This window comes from Phalacrocorax aristotelis, chromosome 3 (genome assembly GCF_949628215.1).
Source record: "Phalacrocorax aristotelis chromosome 3, bGulAri2.1, whole genome shotgun sequence".
Lineage (NCBI taxonomy): Eukaryota > Metazoa > Chordata > Aves > Suliformes > Phalacrocoracidae > Phalacrocorax > Phalacrocorax aristotelis.
In genome coordinates, this window is record NC_134278.1 from 126,276,816 (window position 1) to 126,300,589 (window position 23,774).

The 23,774-nt window shown below is 41.3% G+C and overlaps 1 protein-coding gene across 6 annotated transcripts in view; it reads right to left on the minus strand.

The window, feature by feature from the left end:
• The window catches only part of DISC1 (DISC1 scaffold protein), a 216,067-nt gene that overhangs the window by 18,365 nt on the left and 173,928 nt on the right, over positions 1–23,774 (minus strand). For 4 of the 6 annotated variants that reach the window (XM_075089494.1, XM_075089491.1, XM_075089492.1 and 1 more), the window contains exons 12-13: positions 8,212–8,455; positions 2,413–2,457 (exon numbers count right to left, since the gene is read on the minus strand). In XM_075089494.1, coding sequence (XP_074945595.1) covers positions 2,413–2,457; positions 8,212–8,455 — 289 coding nt within the window. Of the gene's footprint in view, positions 1–2,411; positions 2,458–4,093; positions 4,170–8,211; positions 8,456–23,774 lie in introns of those variants that run through there. The other 2 variants (XM_075089496.1, XM_075089495.1) reach the window with 2 other exon arrangements.

Genomic DNA, 23,774 nt, shown 5'->3' on the forward strand with positions numbered 1-23,774 from the left:
CTTCCCTCCTCTGCAGGGATACAACAACACATGGGAGTGTTGAATGACTCAACAAAATTACAGCCTGATGTTGGCAATTCCTCCCCTCATGTATCTTCCATTACAGCTATGGAGGAGTGTCCCTGGAAAAGCATCTCTGCAGGAATAGAGCTTTCCACTGCCTTCCAACACCCTGCTGCTGTCTGGGTGACTGCAGTCTTCCCATCCTCACCTCCAGTAGACTGAAGATCTTCCCTGAGTGCAGACTTCCTAAAATCAGTGCAGACTACTTCACTGGCTCATTTAATAAAACCGGGACAATTCCAGTTCCTGCTGTGGGAGGATGAGGCTATTGACTGACTTACCAACAAAAATTCACAGTGCATGAGGACTTGGAAAAGAAACAAAAGCACCAAGCTGTTTTCCAGTGTCGGCACCCTGCTGCGCTAGGAGTCAGCATAGCTGGGTATGGTTCATAGGTGGTCCTACTATTGTTCGCTCCCATCTCTGCTCCTGAGTCACTAAGATGCAACAATCTGGAATGACTAACAGGGTGCTCTGCTGCAGGCAGTGGGGAGACTGACAGGAGTGCAGGGGACCAGTGTGAAAGGAATATATAGGCAAAGCCTTGACAAGGTACAGGGTGATGACAGTTTCATAGAGCTTTTATAGAGCTGTCTACACATCAACATCAGTCCAGCTGTGGTAGTGTGGTAGAGCTTGGCTTTCTAGCAAATTTCCATTTCCTCTATTTGTATCATTGCTCTCTATTCTCTCTATGCATTTTTTCCCCTCAAAACTTCAAAAGGGCAAAGTTCCTCTGCTTGTGAGGACTCTAAGGTATTAGGCTCTCAGTGTGTGCTTCTACAGTGGCAGCCCTCTGCGCCTGTAAGCTCTGGTACATTTGTAAACGCAGCGCACACATCACACTCGCATGCTCTGGGCACGTCTCCGGTTAAGCAAAAGAACAACTCCTTCAGTCAAGGGCTGGGCTGTACTACAGCTCCCAGTGCAGGTCTCTGCTGGACACAAGCTTGCAGTTGTATCGTCATTTGCTTTGGTCCAGACCACACACAATTTTTAATTTCCAGCAAATATTCTGCTGTCTTTGCAGCTATCACTACCAACATGCCCTCAGTGTTTTGCCCTGCTGGCAGTAGGGCTTTTTGCTACCTTTATCCCATGGGACTACCTGCCCCTACTTGATGTCATCCGTGGACACAAGCACCTGCAGTTTTTCTTTAATTCACAGCAAAGTTCACTGGTAAGAAAGGCTATGTGCATTTTCTGCAAAGTTCACCTTCACTCTCAAGGCTTCCTGGTTTTGTTTATGCTGAACTCACACACAGCGAAGCAGTCCCTCCCAGGCATGCTCTCAAGCCACAGTGTCCTTGTACACAAGGTCAACAATCTGAGTTTGGTCTTGCAGTTAGATTATCTTTCCTGGAACACTCCAGCTGCTAGACAGTCTTTGGGTTCATTGGCGGGAATCCAGAGAAACACCTCATCTGAATAGTTATCTTAAACTGCAATTTTTATTTATTAATTTATTTAATATTTGCTTGGCTGAGCACTTGTCACTTGTACTTGACAGGTGGCATGTATGCTGTTATGGAAGGTGAACTGGGGGTTACTTACCCGTGTAATTAATTTGCTGGCTGGACACAATGCTTGGATACTAAATTTCCTTAATATGTAAGTTGCAACCCAAGGCATACCAATATAAAACCAGACCAGACTGAATTACTACAGCTCTTAGAACCAGTATAACTCTCCTTACACATATATTACCTGAACTCTCAGTTTGTGTGTAGACAGGCTTTGTACGGAACAGGTTTTTCTCATTGCTTACTCTCATAGGAAATGCATCTCATGTTACTCAATTATCCTAGACTTTCCTAAATATATAGCCTAGGATCTGACATCTTTATTTATGAAAATAGTGTAAAATGAAGAACATCCAGTATTTTTGTTCAGAAGAAATTCCTATTGCGCTGTATTCTGCTGCAGTATGCTTTTACACTTCAAAAGTAAATTCAAAAGGTTTTTTTTAGTGGTACATAAGGGAAGAAGTAAAGCATCATGATTTTGTCCCATTCCTAAGCATCACTACAGTGCTATGGTAAGGATGGCTTAATACTATTGGTCCTGCTTTTCCCCAACATATTCCTGTTGTTGGCATGTATTTGAAGCACTAGCACAGGATTTAACAATAAACTCCCTGAAATACACAGCTATTTTGCCATTATCTTAAATGGAAAAAAAGAATGGGCCCGCTCTGGTTGTGCCTGTGTTGCTTTCCTAAGTGCTCACATACTCTCTAGTAATTTTTACCCAACGATAATATTATAAAAACAAGTGTCATTAGTTCTAATTGAGACCCAGAAAAGTCTGTACAATATCACCACTTTATACTGCCTAGAAAACACTTACCTCAGATAAATGACCCTCTGCTCCAAATGAAATGTCTTCCATAACCTGTTAGAGATAAATTATTAAGTATACCGTAGATACATGCTATACAAACAGTAAGATTTAAATGGAACTTATAAAAAACATATAGCACATTAAAAAGTTATATAAGCTGAACAATTACATCATTTTGCTTCACACGCATGAAACATTTCAATTGCATTTATAACGGAGCAGTGGCAGCCACCCAATATTTAAAGCTAAATTGGAATACATTTTATTAAAGCCTGCCTTTGGCTTCCCAGTTAAAACCCACAAGGAATACTGCCTCTAAAACTGAAGGACTAACTATAGATTGAAAAAAAAAAAAAGCCTTTTCTATCAAGCTCTTACAGATCTATAAACCATTCAGGAGACTACAGAAATTATTTGCCACAAGCTCTGTAAGTGAGTTTGGGCAGGAGAAACTAGAAAGCCCACTATGTTTTGTATTGGCAATACGTGCTAACTATAGGCAGTTCCTCTTTCAAAACTTTTTTCATCTCTGAAGTCTATAAGAAATTAGCCAATATTTCATTCATTGGCTGAAGAGCAAAGACATTTGACGTTAACGCTATTGGAAAATCATTAATAGTTATCGCACGTGACGGTATTGATAAACTTTAAATAAACAGAGATCGGGATATTGCTTTGGTAGGGCAATACTTAGTGTTCCATTTCATATATATATATATATATGTACATACATAAAGTGCAAAATCACTACTCTGCCATAAGAGCATTATTATTACTGGGTACTATTTTCAGTAATCTGTCTGAAGAGGGGTTGCTTTGATTTCTTTTACCTGTAATATTAATTTTCTGATTATATTTTTACTGCAAAATACACGTAAGCATTAGGCTTACTGAGATGCCACGATCTCTAGCTAAAAAGTGAGCGTTTTTACCAGCAGATACTACACAACAGTATCACAGGCAGTTAAGGGGCATCTTCCTGCACGACAGCGCGTGCGACTGGACGACGATGATCTGATCATTGTGTACATGCCACCTGCCTCTTGCTACAGAAATCCTTTCCAGCTTGGATTAATATGAAAACCATTCAAATGCTGACTTTCACTGATGCTTAATGCTGACATTTAAAATTAAGATTAAATTTAAAGTTTCCAAATTATTTTGGAAGCTCTGCAAATACAGCATTTAATTAAAACTCAAATGAAAGCACAGTTTATTTAGCTTTCTAAAGGCTTTGTCCTTTACACATTGCACACTTGCCTGCTGACAGAGGCTTTCCTGGTGCTTGCTATCGCTAAATGCTGAAAAATATTGTGTCATATCCTGTGATGACTTCTTTTTAATGACAGGCACGACATTAAATATTAATAATTATTTTTCATGACTATCCACTTAATGTCACTTAGAACATCCAATATTTTTAAAAAGTGAATTAAATTAAGGCTTTGCAATTACAGAACACCTTCCCAACACCATCGTGTTCTACAGAAGACTCCAAAACATCTTCCCAGATGGCAAAAACGGAGGTATGCGGAGGTGAGGAAAAGACGGCAGCGCTTACTCTAACCCCTGCTCTCTGCTTCTTTTATGGTGAAAAAGTGAGAAGGGATCTACAAAGAATTCTGATGGGAAAACTACCAAAAATGCTGACTTACAATAGGTAACACTACTGAATTTTGGTTTTTACCTTGTAACTTTAATCACCTCAATTTTCTTGAAATCTAGTAGGTGTTTCTTTCCTTCACAGTGATTAAGAGGGAGCACTGCACAGCATGCCAGATAGCAGAAGAAGAAGAAAAAAGGATAGGTCAGGAACTCAAGCCTGCAGGTGCACACATACTCATGTTCATCAAGATACTTGGTGTTAGGGAGCTCCCAGCACACACACATATCTCTGTTTATTAGTTATCATCGGTGTTTCTGGTGTTATGCAAAGGTTTCGCTTACACATACATTATCAACAAGCAAAAAATAAAGCAAGTTATCATAAGGAGTGGAACAAGCAGGCGTTAAATGTCTGAAGAGAAATGAAATGTTACTGTACATTCTAGAAATCACCCAGATATGTGTCTATTTATGTAATAACGATCATAGCAACTTTCACCTCACTCATATCACCTGGGGAAAATAATTTGCAGTCAGTTTAGAAGTATGAACCATTTCGGGGATGAAAACTAGAACCCACCTTTAATTCCTCAGAGACTTGGGAGAAAATCAAGCCCCGTTAGTCACAAAAAGACAAACGAGAACTGCAGTGATGGGCTACCCTAATTTCATAAAGACAGCTACCAGCTGGAGAGTACATGCTTATATGAAAATTCAAGAATCTATCTCAAATACAGTGGACAATAAGCTGACTTTGATGTGATTGAGGCTAGTAACATTGTCTATAACTTTGCTTCACCATTTTCTTAAAATACTATAATCTAATGAATTATCTGTAATTGAGAGGAGTGCCTCTTAATTTTTAAGTAACTCAAGTGTTCCACAGGATGGTTTTTGCTGGCCTCACTTTATTCACTCTTGACCAAAAAATCAGAGGTAATGTTTCAACAAGCTGAGCTGCCAAAGCATGCGATTGTCTTCCCTGGTTAACAGTCAGTGTTACAAAGGAAATCTGATTTACCGGATTATTTTGGGATGCCACATAAACAAACTGGGGGAAAAAATCTGTACTGTCTTAGAAAACACAGTTATGAAGACTATAAAGTAACTGTTGACAGTTCATAAACCTATGCTCACACATGACAATAAAATATCTGAACTTTCAAAGAATTTATACCTTACATGTTTTATACCAGAACACATCACATTTTATGACCTAGTAAAGATATTTAACTAAAAATGAAAAACAGCCCCTCTGCAAAGCAGTATCTGAGGATCTACGTGAAGGGTTCTTTCTGTTCATCTGTTTTGCTTTTCTTATTATGTTTCTTATTTGTTTCTTCATTTTCTAATGAAACCTATACAGTAAGATACAGTTATATGCAAGAAAACTGTATTTATAATATACATCAGCAAAACCAATATCTACTCCACAGTAATACCTAGCCAGATACGGCATGATAAATAACCGGAGAGCTCCATTTATAGCATTTCGCCATAAAGTAAATCAATCACCTGGGAGCGAAATGTACCTTCCAAGGCATATATGCACATATGCTATTATTACCCTTTGCTACACTGTTTTGAAGCAAGTAATTCAGTAACCTCTGAACACTAAGAACGCCACTCGTTCCTTTTGCTTCAGTGACCAACAGCTCTCTAGAAATTCCCCAATGGGGAATAGAGGTGACACGGTTGAACTGAATAGTCATTCTAGAAACATGGCAACCCCATCAAGCTACTTCTCTCACAGGGACACCACAGCCTTGTTAAATAATATCAACCCAAATATTTTGACAAATATATTCTTTTCTATTAGGTATCCCCACTTGCTGATAAACGGCCACAAAAAGGTTCACTACTAATGGACAACAGTAAGTTTTTCCAATAAAGTCACATGAATGGCTAAATTTAGAGACTAAAAGCAACACCGCTATTTTCTTTTTTGTCACAAACGTTAAATTATTTTTAAATAGAAATATACAGTACCACGTCACAGAGCACTTTGCTACAGAAGTGGTTGGTCTTTCAACTAAGTCCATTTACAAATCAAGACATTCTCTCTTGAACTTCAACATGATAAAGACTGGAAGCAGTCATTTTTAGCTGATGTGTTAGTTTTTTTGTTCATTTTTAGATTCTGCCTTGTGATGAACTACTGGGAGATGGTAGGGAACGTTATGCTATGGCTCCTCTCTAAAAGCTTAGATACTGCCCTTCACTCCTAATGAGATCCCACCAGCTTTACTACCTAAAGTTTACTTGTTCGGGTAAAACTTCTATACCCCACAATAAGAAAAACATCCTAGTTCCTGAAAGTATAAAAGCAAGCTGACCAACCCTAATTCCAGAACCACAACGCAGTCTATATGTTAAGGTTTTTTATGGATGCAATGGGCTGCAGTCGTCACTGACGCATAACTTTGCCTCAATGGTCAAAGCTGCAGGAAGCATTGAAGCAGAGGAAGGCTAGTCAAGTAAGCTGTGATGAAACATAGCTGCGTTGCTCAACTCCTGCTAAAAGCTAGAAAACAAATTAACATTCTTCTGTTAACAAAACTACTTCTTTTTTTCTTTCAAGTTTATCAGTCCTAGGAGCTCTGTGGGAATAGATGCAGGAATACCTCCACAGGTCCCTCACTGATGGGCATCTTCCTGCTCATATTTACACAGCATATTCTGAATGGGTTTTGGCATGCTCTCAAAATGGAGTTTATTCAGAATACCAGGACAGGACAGATCCCAGGCAAAGGCATTTACAGCACAAAGCTTACACACCTAGCTGAGGAGCTGAAGTTAGGGAGGTAGCCTCCCTAAATTCCCTCTATGATTGATAGAGGCAGAAAGGAAATTACCAAAAAGCAAGTTCAAAAGGAGGAGCTTAATGGAAGCAGATATGCTCTCCTCTTCCATTAAACATACGGGCAACCTGTTCCTCCGAGTCCTGCACCTCTCTCCAGAACCAGAAGTCACCTCTCTTCAGTTGCCTCGATGTCATTCTAGGATAGCAATGCTGATGTCCAGGGAAGCAATCTGATCTTGCAGGGGTGAAATAGGTGATCATCTACAGCACAAATCTCAGGAGTGCTACAGAAACTGTCACACGACCCCAAACCCTCCCGAGCTTCCCAGCTGCACTTTCGAAAGGGGAGTGCAGCTTTCCATAACCAACAGAACTGCTCGTATTACCTCAGCAGGGTCATCAGGAATATGATGGGGGGCAGGAGAGAAGGTGGGGAGGGGTGTGGAAATCAAAGCCACAACTGACCACTTCCAATAAAAGAGCCCTCTATGTAGAGTCAGTCCGTAAAGTGTTTTCCCTAGGAAAAGCCTGCAAATCAGTCTGAAGCTGAATTTAACTAACAAGAGGAGATTTGACAGTAAGGCAAGGGCCTGCTTTCCACTAACTCCCAGCCAGTATAAATGCAAAACTAGGCATCAGCTTTCAATGTAACGCACAGTTCAATGGCTCTTAACATCAGGTGTGATTAAGCACACTTTTAATTTTTGTCAATCAAATTCCAAGATAACTAAACTGACAACTCCTGTTGGAGGTTTTTTTGTCACAGTGGTGCTGTTGGGTGACGAAGTTTTTAACAGCTTGTTATCCTTGGCAGTGCAGTTAAAAGATTATTAGGTAGCTGTACATTTTTAAGCAAGGATGGCATTCCAGAGCAGAACACAAAGACTTAAAAGAAATTTGTCAAACCCTTTAAGCCTTATGATTTTTTTCCTCCTCTTAATATTTGTTGGATGCTGGAAGCCTACCAGCATCTGAGCTAGGAAGCCTTTGACCATTTCACTAGGGGAGGAAAACTTACTCTCTCCCCACTTCAGCTAACATAGATCCAGGCTATCAAGTCAGCAGAACTAACTCTGAGTGAAACTTGTCAGTGAGATGAGGAACAGCTGATAATTTGTGTAAATACTTAATCCTTTTTCCTTTAAATCCTGATGTACATTCTGTATTCATTGCCTGAATAATTTCCGCATTTGAAAAAGACTGATGGTGAAAGGAAAAAGGGTCGAAGGGCTTCTGAGAAGCTAATAAGCTATTTTATTCATGTCCCAGATTGGAGGCCAGATGTTAAGTTTATACTTAACCTGCCCTGCTGACCCATCACCCAGATTCAACTCCTCCTCTCAAAAAGGAAAACCAGCAGTATTGCTTGAAATGCAGCTGTAAAATATTTCAGATACCTCTTTTAGCTCGGTGCGCTTGGGGCAGGGAACAGTGCCCCACTCTGTGCCCTTTGGAAAGTGACCTCCTTTTCTTTTCTCAGAATCGGATGGGCCATCAGCAGTCATCTCCATCTCATCCAGTTGGTTCTCCTCTTCCTCAAAAGCACAGCAACTGGTTTCTTTCAGTTGAAACCCTCGGATCAACAGCTGACAGGCCTCCAAGTCAGCTTCCCACACTCTTTGGAGCAGCTGGCTCCCGCAGCTGAAATAAAAGCCAAAAGAAAATATAACTGCAGTTCAGGGAGAATAGTTGCTATTTCAAGTAACTTTTGGGGTGACTGCTTATTATTAAATAGGAAAATAAAAACAACAAAAAACCCAACAGCAGCTCAAATACTTCCACAGAGTTCACACAAGCTATTTCAAACTGAAAAGCAGTAAAATTATGGCCCTTTTACAAAGCCAACACCATAAAAAACCCCTTTGTGCCAAGATGTTGCTTCCAACTGTATGGGGTACACTGGCTGCATGTGACCTTCTCCTGATCGGACGCAAGTCCAGGGGCCTCATGATTGCAATCAGAGCTTCCTTCATGCTACCAGATACACAGACCTGTCATCCTAAAAGCAGTCATGTAGTTTTCCTGAGTGTGATGTAGAAGATCATGTATGAGCAGTCACACTATTTACTGCATTAAATCAGCTCTAATTCTTAGAAAACAGGAACAACTAAATTTCTTCTTAGACTGAAACGTGCCTGCTTCAACTCTGGTGAATCACATTACATTAAACTATAATACTCTTCCTTTCCTTCAGTCTTATACTTTTGAGTGTTGTCCTTATCTCTCACCAATGCGCTTTGGGTTTTTTTCTACTTTGTTAACCCACCAAATTAAAAGTATTATGAAATTCAAAATACCAAACGTCTTCATACCTCTAATCCATTGATCATCTCTCAGAGATGTACATGTATGTTACAGACACTGCTCCTGAGACCCGACCAATAGATATTTTCACCCAAAGTAAATGGGCTTTCTAGACATAAACAGTTTTTCAGAACACGACACTGAATACTAACACCATACTGCTCAGAAGAGATGTGGTCACATCTCCATCTCATACATGTTGTCTCTAAGGAACCAAAAGATTAGGTTGCCTGCTAAAGTAGAGCAGATCAGTGGCAGCGCCTGGGATGGGACTCAAAAGCTCCAATTCCCATGGCAATACACACTTCAAGACAGATTTGAATGCTAATATCTAATAACCACAATATTTTTTTCACAGCCCTTTTCAAATTATATAATTTGCTCTATAATAGTAAGCAATTATAAAGTGACTAAAAGAAGGAGAATAAGTATATGAATTTAACTTTTCTGACTAAATTAAATAGCAGCTTATCTTTTATTCTAAATGAAGGATAAAGGAGCTGCACTGCTCACAGCGAATTCATTACTCTAACAAAGGTACGTTTTTAACTCTACAAACTCTACAAGATGGAAGCTGTAAAATTCACAGAAGCTGAGCTACTTGACCTGTGCTTAGAGCCAGTATATATGTTTGTTGAAGGCAGAATGCAGCATGAGGTCCACAAATTGGTCTCCCCAAGATGTTCAGAGTATCACTAATTACAAAGGGAAAAAATCTTCACTGGGTTACACTTCTGTGTTCCATCCAGGTAGCATTTCACTTACCAAGCCAGAAAAATAAAATACTTGCACTGTTTCTCTACTTGTCAATCACATCATCGTGGATACACAGCCAAAGCATTTCCCTGCAGACGTACATAAGCCCATTTACTTGTTTTTTGAAAAACTTTGTTTGCGGCTATATATGGCTTATCATTAAAGGCTCAGAAAATACACTAGAGACCTAAATCAGGGTTTCCAGTAGATAGCTTGTTTTGGCTATTCAATTTAATGAAGAGCTCTATTGACAAAACTAGGACAGAGAGAGTGATGTATGTAGTATTCACAGTGGAGAAGATGAATAGCATATATAAAAGCACAGCGTAACAGTGCCTGGGCTGCTGTTATTCGGCCATGACTCAGCTCATCGGTCACCATGCTTTTGATTGCATCTAAGTTTTACACCCATTTTAACAATCAGCAATTACTGAACACACTGCTAATAGATTGCTTTTATTTTAAGCACACCTTAGTTTTATCCTTGTATCTGTAATACTCATACGTCTCGAACCAAGATACTAAGATGTTATGCCGAACTTTTCAATGGAAATCAGTGAAAGCACATATACTTGGATATTCTGAAATACCAAAGTCCAAGGACTCTGCATCTTTTAGTCTGTATTTTGGACTTCAGTGCTTAGAAGCATTTTTCAAACACACCGTTTTAATGAAAATTATTTGAAAGCTGCAAATAGCTGACACAGAAACACAAACCAAATAATTATTAAAGATTATGCTGTCCCCAGCATACAAAGCTCTTTAGCTTTTACATCAGGTGTAAAATCAAGCTCAACTGAATTTCAGAGTTTGATTTATGCATGTTCAATCCACACTAAAAGTGCATTTGCATTTATCCGTGGTATATGGGTGCATCTCAGTTCTCGTATCTCAGAGACGTCAGTCTCCGTGAAGCCAAAAATATGTGGATGCTTTTACTGAACACAGTGTATTTTTTCAGGCATGCAATTCTTCAAAATGATGACTCAAGATTGGTTCAGCTTTTGTGTTATTCCTATACTTATAAATACTTTAAGATGTATCAACCTCTAGGTGTTACATGCCCATCCGCACACTACTACCGAAGTGGTATATGTGGCAAGTTCAGTGGAGGTGCCATGAACAATTTGCTGGAATCCACAACAAATCACGATCCATCGACCATTTGTAGAGACCCAGCAACAGCGAAGCATACCTTAATCACCTATTCATGTGAGCTTCCAAATGCCGGAGTGCTCATGACTCCAAAGTGCCAGGCTTTGTACAAACACCAAACGGATCGCAATGATGGCCCTTTTCTCAGAAAGACTTTTAGGCTTAAAACAAGCAACAAGAGCTAGGGTACAGCTGAGGATGTTCAAAGAAACACTGAGACAACAGTGGACTGAACATGGCACTGTTAGTTACAGCACAACAGTTTAATTAGTTACATCAGTAGCTAATTAGTCTAATCACTTTTAAGTACACTGAGGTATCACAGTGAATGAGAATTTTAAGGACTTGCAAGAGGCCAATGAAACAGGCCAGCAGATATCTAAGATCTCCATCCCTCCATAAAAGAATCATGTAAGAAAGGCAAAAGATGCTGGTACAAACGTAATAATGGGCAAATGATTGATACCAGTGTGGTTTAACATCTGTAAATGGAAGTCAGTCTTTTGATATTAAGAAAAAAATAAGCCTGTGTAGGTGGTAAAAGATTGTGAGCAGCCTTGACATTGAAGGCAAGTGGGTATGTTTGATGTGACAGGACAGAGGGAACCAATGGAGAAAACCAAAGCGACATGATCAGAAACACAAAATTAATATATGAGAGGGAGAGCGCGCACAGTCATTGCAGTGGCAACAGCACTTTGAATGGATGAGGGTAGGGCAAGACTGCTTTTGTCAAGTCATGGTCAGAGAAATGGACGTTGAAGTAAGTGAGAAGCAAGACTCAACCCCAGTAATTTTTTAGCTGGATGGATAGCTGGGACAGGTCTTATCTCAAGGATACTTTGCAGAAAGAACCTACAAGAGCAGGCCTAAACTGACTTGAAGAATGACTGAGACATCCACAGCAGCACAAAAGGACGCAGCCGGGAGAATTCTGGATTCAGTCAAGTTGATGATGATGGAAGAGCTGTCAGAGAAACAGATGTTTATGGACAGGAGGAAATGAATGTGGAACAGAGAGGTTCATCCTTGAGTTCTCTTCATAAAGCAGCAATTGAAATTGTAATTGCAAATGCCTTTACCAAGTCACAAGTAGTTTTCTAGGAAACAGCACCGGAGACCAGAGGGTACAATGAAACTAGAGGATATCTTCAATCTACACATAACGTTGGGTGAAATTTATGTCGAGAGTCATATCCACTAAGGATTCTCTCACTCTTCCTTGACGTCCAAAGAACATTGCTCCTCTGTCTTTTCACAGCATTCCCAGAGATATCAGTGGGGGCTCTCTATGTGGGTCTCAGCACAACATTATTCTAAAGCTATTTATAGTGCTAACTGGAACTGTGAGAACATGACTTTCTTATTGAGGGCTCTGCATACATACAAAAGGCACATTCAGTTCCTGAACATTACAGCCTAAATGAAAACATGCCCATGTAAAAATAGCCAGAAGATTTTATATTAAACCCTATTTTAAAAAACAAAACAAAGTCCCCCAAAATCTCCCTAAAAGCAAATCGGAGCCAACACAGGGAGACGTCACTACTTGTAAATCTCATCATCTCTAGTTTTTAGCATTGCCCTTTGGTGAGTGAATTGTTAAAAGTGGTTTATAACACCCTGAGGTCAACCCTGTGAGCTGATAGATGTTGCTTATTTGAAGTGAAATCCCTTTAAGAAGCCACATCTTGAAAACCAAGACAGTGAGACTGAAGCTAAAGGGCTACATACTAAGATATCTATTTAGAACTGCATAAACAAAAGCTAACTTATGAGGGGAGATTAACCATCTCTAAGAAGAAATACTCCAGACAACTTCCTTCTAATAGGTGAGCCACAGTAAAGTGCAGATTCAGGAAAGCATGTACTTACCTTTTCCCAGTACCTGGCACACACGTTTAACACTGCATTCACTGACCCTAAAGGCAGTTTTCTCTGACAAGAAAGTGAACAAAATGCAACAAAAATAGTCTGGCAGAAACAACATGGATTTTCATTACAACAATTAAAACGATTGGAAAGTTTTGAGGCTTGCAGAAAATGGCAATGCAAATCAAAGGACTTTGCTTTATATCCCCATTCTTTGTTGATCTATTGTACAAGGAAAATGTGTCTGTATTTTGGTCACTCACTCCTATTTATATTTGGTACCACAGGGAAGGAACTAGCTCTTCTTACTCCACATTTAGTTACATCTTTGTCGACTTTTCTTAAGGCAACAGCCATGCAGTGAACAAAGGAGGCAAGTAAAAGAAAGTATGGAGTAAAGTAATAACACTTAGAGGAGGGAAAGCAACCGTATTGCTTTACTGTTAGCAGAAATCCACCTCTCTAATCTGGTTTATCATATTGATTCGCAGTCATGCATTAATAGCCCTTTATGTTTTGCTTCTCCCCTTCACAAAAAAAAAAGGTTTCCAGCCTGATCAGTTCTTGATCTTTAACCATAGCTGTTATATTTTAAGATGCCTTCACCAATCTGTTGAACAAACCAAGAACCACAATGTTCCTATCAGTCAGTCACATGAGGTTTTAAGAGGGAGGCACATAACTCTGTTTTCCCCATCTGGCTGGTGTGCAGCAGCAGACTGAGAAGGGAAAGGCTACAGCTAGGGCTCATGAGACCACAGCTCTCAGCTGATGAACAGTAAAGAGAGAAGAAAGAAGGTGCAGGGAAAGGGACAAAAAACCTGGACTCTGCCTGAAGAGCAAAATTTTTTTTTTTCCTTGGCCCACACACTAGAAAGTCACCTTTTCTAAACATCTGAAATGAAAACTTTTGTGTTTTTCCTTCTTGCAAGTTTCCCTAATCCTGTAAACCCCTTCATACAACCTCGATTTCACAATTTAATTTCTTGCATGGAGTCTCTCCTCTCTATTCTTCTCAGGAGCCAAAAATCTTAATGAATTGACATCACATTGTCCTGATCATGTGGTTGTCCCCCAGAGTGTGAGACGTTCTTCCTACTCCCTTATTTCAAAGCTCACTGACAACACATGTTTGCTGTTCAGCGCTACTATTGTTCTTCTCCATGTAAAAACAAGACTCGCTCCCATAAGGTCAGGAGACTCCTCACTCCCATCATGTAACAACCTGCTCTAACACCTAACTTGGAGACTAGCTAGAACTCCTAGGCTAAGTCTGAAGTTTGTAGTACTTTTCTCTGGCACGAGCAATTTGCTTCTCTGACCTTGCCTTTTCCCTTATAAAACATACAATAACATCTAGAAAACAAGTAGCTGTCCTTCTTCAAATACGATGTTTGACCTACTGGAGAATACTCTGGATCAGAAGCACAAGAGCCCGAGAAAGCAATCCTCACAATCCCTATCTGACTTCTAGACTTCTACATCTTCAACACCTACAAATTTTACTCTGGGCTGACTTTTCTAATATCAACACCCTATAAGCCACAGACCAAGACCTCTGCACAACAGCCCTATCTAAAAAGACACCCAGCACACCCAGACAGGACATGACAGTGCGAGATGTGGACACTACTTTCACACAGCCTGAAGAGCGGGTGATAGCAGTGTCTCTGCTCTCTAGAGCATCCCAGGAGCGGAGGCAAGTGTACTGAAGGGGTCAGATTTGAGGAAACAGGTGAGCAGAGCCCCCAGCCCAGCCCTCGATGTGGTGGCTACGGCATCCTCCTCTCCTCAGGGATGCAGCAGCAGGGCAGAGTATACCTGGAGGTGCAGTAGGCAGAGTACCTAGAGCCAGGTCTCCTGTGTCTTTGTTGAGTGGCCTAACCTCTGCGATATTGCTAGGGAACACCCACCACAGCCTTTTAAATTGCGTTGGGATTGGGAGCTATCACTTCTTGGCTTTGTGAGCAAAAAGAAGAGCAACTGATGTTCAATTCCCTCCTTGCCCTCATCAGTCAAATTTCAGACAAGTCCTGGAGTAGAACCCCAAACACGAGCAGACACCTGCTCATCAGAGATATTTAACACCGTTAACACCCTAGGCCCAGTATAAAAAAAAACCACAGAATGGAACCGAAGTGTAACAAAACCACTTTGGGAGGAAAAATGCCATGCTGGAACATAACCACTCGAACACTGCACAATCTCCTTCAGACTGCTGCTGCCTGCTTCTTTCACACCTCTCCTTGCCCCTGCCTGAATTTTCACTCCAGGGACAGTGATTTTCTGCAGGTCTGCCTGAAGGGACAACCTCCACAAGCCTTCATACTCCTTTCAGTTGAAAACTTAACTCTTTTCTTCCCTGCCTCTATTTTCTCTCCCCCGCCCCGCACTGTTATCTAGCAGGTAACACGGCCCTTTTATTACTTGTGGTAGCTCTGGGTAGTGTCTTTAGATGAAGATCCTACGAAAGACCGTGCACAGAATAAGCATAAGCTGCACCATAGAATTAACTAACTGAGAACATCTAAATTACATGTTGTGTTTAGATGTATTATGTTCTATTGTAAACAATTTTAATTGTATTGTTTCATTTTCATCTGAAGGACTTCATAGTACGTGAAGATGTACGTATATGAAGTAAATAAGCCTTTTTAACTTGTATAAATACTTTCCTTTTAACATAATGGTAGAGGCATTGAAGCAAAATTAACATACCATCTATTATGTATTTCACAGCGCTACAAAATGAGGGGCAGAATTTTTAAATGTACATACCAAGTTGTCAAAGCAGGGTAAACAAAGGGGAGCTGTGAGTGTAGGCAGTTCCCCGCTTCGGATTTGTAGCTGAATGATTTTTATCAGCAGCTGAAATACATTATTGAGAATACAGCCCTCGGTGCAGAAGGCAGGACAAGCCATGCATTAGGATGGAGGGCTGGAAGCAAATCGCTGCCCAGGACAAAACCAAGTGGGACCAGCATTATCTGATCTCCTTCCAGAATTCCATTTTCCTTTCTAGTTCCACAGATTTTGATTTAATGAAGCATTATGTTTTACAGCAAGAACTTTGTTAACAAAGTGATGAACCAGACGCAAGTTGAACCCTCTCCCATAAATTCCACTCTCCCCCCCCCCCCCCCCCCCCCCCGCAAAGGAAAACCTAAATTATATGGGATGCATCAAAATATTTCTCACTTGAAGAGTCATTATATTCTCACATTAATATGTTATACCAGTTTTGGACATTTCATACGCAGCATGATGTTACACCACCGATTCTGTAGATTGTATAATTTTTAAAAAATGGATAAATGCATTCTATTGTGATGGATGGATTCTAAGATTTCTAAGGAAATTTCTCAGACAATTCAAATACTATTAACATGAACTGACTTCATAAAACATTTCTTAAAAAAATTACTTCCCATTAAGACATTGAGAATTTTTCATAGAAAGAGGCTAATAACAAGAAACAATATTCATGTAAAAATACATGGCCCCTCACAGTGATCTCAGTAAACAGAGAAACATAAATATCTGACAGCATTTTCTGCCAGATGTTTTTTAAAAAATAAAAGCCTATCAGCTACACTTATTATCCACAAATTCTTCTACTCAGTAAAACATTATGTACTGCATCGAGGGTACTGAAGGATTAGAATCAAAACTGAAATCTAAAACAAATCTGCTAAAAATCATGACATCTTTCCCTTGCACATAAAAAAAAAACCTGATATCAACGTCTTAAGGACGGAACTACCACCTCGTATTTTATGAGACACGTACATGTTTTATGTGTGCTTTCTCTTTTCTGAAAGGCCTGTTCAAAACAAGGAAGAAGAACAATTTTTCTAGTGCTTAAAAACAATAACGGCCATTTGATTAGTGTTATTAAAAAACAAGATACCACACAATACTGAACAATATTTTTGTCATTTTCTCTTCAATCCTCCAACCATTTATTTTACCCGGCACAAAACTTTAATCACAGCCTGTCATCCTTCTATCAATATTCAATGTCACTGTGTTATACTTAAATTATCTCCACTGGAAACACAAAATGATAGACTGCTGCAGCTGATGGTTTTCACTTTGATTCTTAATGCAAGGTGGATGCAGGAATGGGACTGACATGGCAAATGCAGGAAATTAAGTAATTTACAAGGGAAGAATGAAGGTACCTTGTAGTAAGAATTTACTACTCAATTTTGTCCCCTACATTTACCGTACAGCTTATTTTTACTATATTACCTAATTTATAAGGCAAAAATTTACTACCTGCTTTCAGGGATATATATTTCTCTTTAAAAAAGGGTCCTCCACCCCTACCGCCACTGAAACATCTCTAATAAATAATCTATTCTAAGAGTAAAAACCTTAACTTTGATAGATGAGGAGAAAGCTACCAGGGAATTTTTCTTATTAAGCAGGCCACATAAAGCCAGCTTCTCAACCCTAGTTTATCATTCACCTCATTCATAATCTGATAAAGCACCTTCAAGTTTGGTACTAACTCTGATAACTCAGTCTTCAGTTTGCTTGCCTTTGGCTCCTACAATAACAGCAAAGTCCCACAAGGTCATTAAGCAGTTGGGTTGGGTTTTGTTTTGCTTTTTTTCTGTTTGTGGGTATTTTTTGGTTTGTTTTTTTAATTTTTTTTTTTACTGGATGGGAACTGCTGGAATTATATTTTTTTTTTCCTGCACTATTTAATATTTGATCCTGAATCAGATTTAAAGGAGAGGCATGAATTAGGTCCTGATTTTGGAAAGCATGCATCTCAGGATCTATGTATTCATCTAAGCTCTGTTCAAACAGTTAAGCTGCTGCACAAGCCTAAATAGTTTCATAGGCCTGAAACCAACAAAAGATTCAACTGCTGGTGACTTCTACAGAAACTGAAGCAATTCAGTAGCTTTCAAAGTCACAACCAGTTCTAATCCAAGAAAATACATTTGTTTTTTCTGGGCAAGGTGGGGGAGTTGCTCTTTATGTGAGGGAGCAACTGAAATGCATCGAGCTCTGCCTTGGGATGGAAGGAGAATAAGTTGAGAGCTTGTGGGTAAAAATTAAGAGACAGCCAAATATGGGTGACACTGTTGTGGGAGTTTGCTACGGGGCACCTGATCAAGAAGAGGAAGTTGATGAAGCCTTCTACAGACAGCTGGAAGTAGTCTCGCATTTGCAGGCCCTGGTCCTCGTGGGAGACTTCAACAACCCTGATATTTGCTGGAAAAGCAACACAGTGAGCCATGCACGATCCACAAGGTTCCTGCAGAGCATCGAGGACACCTTTTTGATGTAAGTGGTAGAGGAGACAACAAGGCGAGATGTGTTGCTCGACCTTATCCTAACAAACAAGGAAGGGCTGGTTGAGGATGTGAGAGTTGGGGGTAGCCTTGGCTGCAGTGACCATGAGATGGTCAAGTTCAGGATACTGTGAGGTAGAAGCAGGGCTGAGTCAGGTTACAACCTTGGACTTCAAGAGGGCCAACTTTAGCCTCTTCAAAGATCTGCTAGGAGGAATTCCACGGGCTAGGGCTCTGGAAGGCAGGGGTGTCCAAGAGAGCTGGACAGTATTCAAGGACCACTTCCTCCAAGCTCAAGATCAGTGCATCCCCAGGAGGAAGAAGTCAGGCAGAGGAGTCAGGAGAATGTCATGGATGAGCAAAGAGCTTCTAGAGAAACTCAAATGGAAGAGGAAGGTTCACAGTATGTGGAAAAAGGGACTGGTCACTTGGGAGGAATATAGGAATGTTGTCAGGGTATGCAGAGATGCGACGAGGAAGGCCAAGGCCCAGCTGGAATTAAATCTGGCAATGCATGTCAAAGACAACAAGAAGGGTTTCTTTAAATACATCAGCAGTAAAAGGAAGACTGGGGATACAGTGGGCCCGCTGCTGAACAAGGAAGGGGCCCTGGTGACGCAGGATGCAGAGAAGGCGGAGTTAACGAATGCCTTCTTTGCCTTGGTCTTTACTGCTAAGGCTGGCCCTCAGGCATCCCAGCCCGTAGAGAAGAGAGGACAAATCTGGAGAAAGGAAGACTTACCATCGGTTGAGAAGAATTGGGTCAGATATCACCTATGCAAACTGGATCCTTGGAAATCCATGGGCCCTGGTGGGATGCACCCATGAGTGCTGAGGGAGCTGGCGGATGTCCTTGCTGCGCCACTCTCCATCATCTTTGAAAGGTCATGGAGGACAGGAGAGGTGCCCAAGGACTGGAGGGTAGCCAATGTCACTCCAGTCTTCAAAAAGGGCAAGAAGGAGGACCTGGGGAACTATAGGCCAGTCAGCCTCACCTCTGTCCCCAGACAGGTGATGGAGCAGTTCATCCTGGAGGTCATCTCCAGGCATGTAGAGGACAAGAAGGTTATCAGAAGTAGTCAGCATGGGTTCACCAAGGGAAGATCATGCTTGACCAACCTGATAGCCTTCTACAATGGCGTGACTGGCTGAGTCAATGAAGGGAGAGCATTGGATGTTGTCTTGACTTCAGTAAGGCATTCGACACTGTCGCCCATAGTATCCTCACAGGCAAGCTAAGAAAGTGTGGGTTGGATGAGTGGACAGTGAGGTGGACAGAGAACTGGCTCAACAACAGAACTCAGGGTCGTGATCAATGGAGCAGAGTCTGGATGGAGGCCTGTCACTCGTGGTGTTCCCCAGGGGTCTGTGCTGGGTTCAGCCCTGTTCAACATATTCATCAATGACCTGGATGCTGGGACAGAACATAACCTCAGCAAGTTTGCTGGTGACACCAAGCTGGGAGGAGTGGCTGATACGCCAGAGACTGTGCTGCCATCGGGCGAGACCTGGGCAGGCTGGAGAGCTGGGCCCAGGGGAACCTGATGAAATTCAACAAGAGCAAGTGCAAGGTCCTGCCCCTGGGGAGGAACAACCCCATGCACCAGCACAGGCTGGGGGCTGACCTACTGGAAAGCAGCTCTGTTGAGGAGGACCTGGGAGTGCTGGTGGACAACAAGGTGACCATGAGACAGCAATGTGCCCTTGCGGCCAAGGCAGCCAACAGTATCCTGGGATGCATTAAAAGGAGTGTGGCCAGCAGATCGAGAGAGGTTATCCTCCCCCTCTACTCTGCCCTGGTGAGACCACATTTGGAGTGCTGTGTCCAGTTTTGGGTCCCCCAGTTCAAGAGGGACAGGGAACTGCTTGAGCAAGTCCATCAGAGAGCTACCAAGACCATCAGGGGACTAGGCTCTGTTCAATAGGGCCCAACAACAGGCCAAGGGGCGATGGGCTCAAGTTGGAACACAGGAAGTTCCACCTCAATATGAGAAAAGACTCCTTCCCTGTGCGGGTGCCAGAGCAGGGGCACAGGCTGCCCAGGGAGGCTGTGGAGTCCCTTCCCTGGAGACATTCAAACCCCCCCGGATGCGGTCCTGTGCCCCCTGCTCTGGGTGTGCCTGCTCCAGCAGGGGGGTTGGGCAAGATGATCTCCAGAAGTCCCTTCCAACCCCCACCACTCTGGGATTCTGTGATTCCCAAAGCATACCACAGGAAGAAAACAGAGTGTTTGCATTGAGGCCACATTCTCAGCTGCCACAAACCCACACTGCTGCAGTAGCAGCAACGGCTATTTATACCAAGAGAAGAATGCTTTCTTATTGCAAAGCAATCAGAATAATGAGCCTGATCTCTTGTTGTTTATTACAGTCTCTGACCACAAGCACTAGGAAGCATATAGAAGAAATTCACAATTCTATCATTTTTATTCACCTCTGTTCTCCAACAGAAAATTCAACGGTTTATAATATAATCCCCTCAATGAAAGAATAACAGATTTAGACTTTCGGTGTCAAGTGAATTTGGGAATGTGAATCATGCTGTGTACTACTGACTGAGCAGGAATTAAGCATACATAATGATTAAAAACACCAGGAAAAGAAATGCCCTTTTAGAAGAGATACAATTGGGAGAGATAATATATTTGTCATCATGTGGGAATGTACCTTGAAATTCAACCTTTGTAACCAGGAAGACACACCTGGAAAAATGAGAGCGTTGGCCAAATAGTGATGTCAATAGCCGCGTGCTTACGGAGTTCCTCTGAAACATCCGAGGGCACGATATGATCCTCTGTGGCTGCTGGGTCAAATGAGGTCAGGAGCCAAATCATGTTCTGGCTCAAAAAGAGCAAGAGAGAAAGAGCAGGGTCCACGGCTCCTCCCTGGCTGGACCCCGTTCAGCTGCGATGAACGCTCGCTGCTGTGTACTGCCAATGACAACACGCTTCTAGCTTGCTGGGGCCTGCATGTCTTCCCAAGCTGGCAGAGCACATTCCCAGCAGTAAGCAAATAAAGTAATGAATGCTTCCAAATGCTAGTGTGAAAGACTAGTTGCATGCAAGATAGAGCTATCCTATGTCTTTATACTCAGGCTATGCAGGTGATGATACTTTATTTATTTTCTACTTATTTAATTATCACAATGCCTGTATCTAATTGGCCAATTAGGATTTTGTGTGAAGTATTGTCAGGAGGACAACAGCAGCGCTGCTGGGCAGCAGGCAGATTGTCAGACATCCATCCTCATCTTCTTTGATCGCTCTATACCTGCTACTACCGTTAATGGCAATCCTGCTCAAGAGAGATGACAAAACTTCTGAGAAATGCACAAACTGGTTTCAAGTCTTCAGGGGTACACTCAAAACCAGTAGCAGTGGGAAGATACACATCCACCTCTGAACAATTTTCTTGCCAAGTTCAGAAGGGATTAGGTCTTTCTCACTACATATATTCACCCACATGCAGCGACCAAGGGGACCTAGTAAGAGAGCAAAAGCTTAATGCCATGGACACAGAGGTGACAAACAGCTTTGAGCATACCTCCCTCCCCTCCTATAATCATATCTCCACAACTAAGATAGCTCGAGATTTGCATGAGATCAGGTCACAGAGAAGGCAACAGCAGGGCAGAGCCGAGCAAGGCACAGGTGATGCTGATGGGCAAAGAGAAGCACTTTGAAGAGCTTACATCCATGATGCACTCAGTAAATTACATTTTTCTCAGTAAAAATAAAAGACTGGGAAAAGTCCCATGAAACCACTGGAAACAGTCTCCTGCTTAAGCAGATGGGGGTTTTTTAAATCAATTTTTCAAACTCAGTCCCTAGTTTCAAGAGTGCCTCTCACCTGACACTACGCTCTTAATAAACATCTGCAAATAACGCTAGCACCTCCTGTTGCACATTTTCTCCATTATCCGGATGGGATGATGAAACCACTGTCCTTTAGTTTGACGTAGTATCCAAAGGTAACTCCTCAGCAGCTATAGCACACTGCAAATGTATCCTCACATTGAAAGCCTTGGACCTTATCTTAAGATGTCCTCTGAAAATCCTACGACGAGGTCAGGGGCTGAGCACTCTTTCTGAAGCACAATGGAGCTGTGAGATATTTCTCTCGCAGCCAAAGCACCTTTGGCATAGGAAATAGGAAGTATTGGAAGCAAATCACCGCAGCTCATTGCATCAACCTTCCCTTCACAAATACAAACATACATTAGCATAGACATCTACAAGAAAAATTATATAGGCTTCCAGGTCAAAAAGCTACGCATCATACTCTCAGGGAAGAGGAAGTCACTATGACTAATGTCAGTCATGTTAGACATTCACCATTCACAAAGTGGGATCCTCTCTGCATTCACAAGTACCACTGATTAACAAACAAAAAAATTTATGAATATGAATTTCAAACTCCTAATAAAATTAATGTAATTCAATCAAATATGAAGCGATAAGAAAACAGGGAAGAGCACAAGTGATTGAAACAAAAATAATATGGAAAACATTACTTCTGTTCCAAAATAGGGAAATCGGCACACCAAAGCAGCAAAGTGATATAGAATTACTTATTCCTGATGAGGCAAGAGTTTGCAGCAGAGAGGACTACCGTGAGTTAATGAGTTTCAGCGAAGTGTTAAACTCCGCTTTGCAGGCATGACTGACCAGCACCAGAACAGTGAAGCGTAAGAAAAAGGCATATAGAGTAAGAGAAGTTCCTAACAAAATACACAATTACTAACTGGCTAGAGAGGCTGTGAACTTTCAGCACGTTTTCTTTTTAAGCAAGGGCAATACTTTGTTTTCAGAAGAGGAGACCCAGCCTTGCCCTCTGATGAATTTTGCTATGCTAAGTATAAAATGAATGGAAGACAAAGAGCCTGGAGGGAAGGGGGGAGGTGGGCAAGCTTTTCCATGAATAAGCAGCAAAATCCCGTCACCTTGTCTTTGCCAGTGCTGCACACTAACTACTGAAGTTAATTCAGTAACTTCAAAAAGCCCTAGCCTGGATGAAACCTGAATTAATATGGACAGAGAGTTATTAAAGGCTGTGTGACCATGTGCTTTGCTTTTTCTAAACCTTTAAGAGACACTGGAAACTGGCCCCAAATCTGACCTCCAGTTTGTTTTAGTTTTTTTTTTTTTCTGAAAAGATCTAGTTTCAGTGCTGAGATTAAATTTTAAAAGAATAGAGATTTCCCCTACTTCCATAAACCAGTACAGTCGTATGCCACAGTTCCCCCACCTCCCTGTTAAAAAGGAATAAAGAAATCAGTATTAGTGACCCAGCATGCCTGAACAGGCAAAATACCAACAAAATAAAAAAGCCAAAACACCAACACGGAAGACAACAACAATTGTTAGGCTTCTAATTCTTGTCCCCTTCTTCACTTCTTACTATTTCATATAGAAGCCAAACAGTCATTAAAAAATGTTCAGGGCACAATACATACCAACTAAACATTGGTGCAATACCAACTCTCCACTAGGATTTAAATTGGAAAAATAAGTTTTGTGTCATGTCTCCTTCCCCCAGACAACTGCTGGACCCACAAGCTTC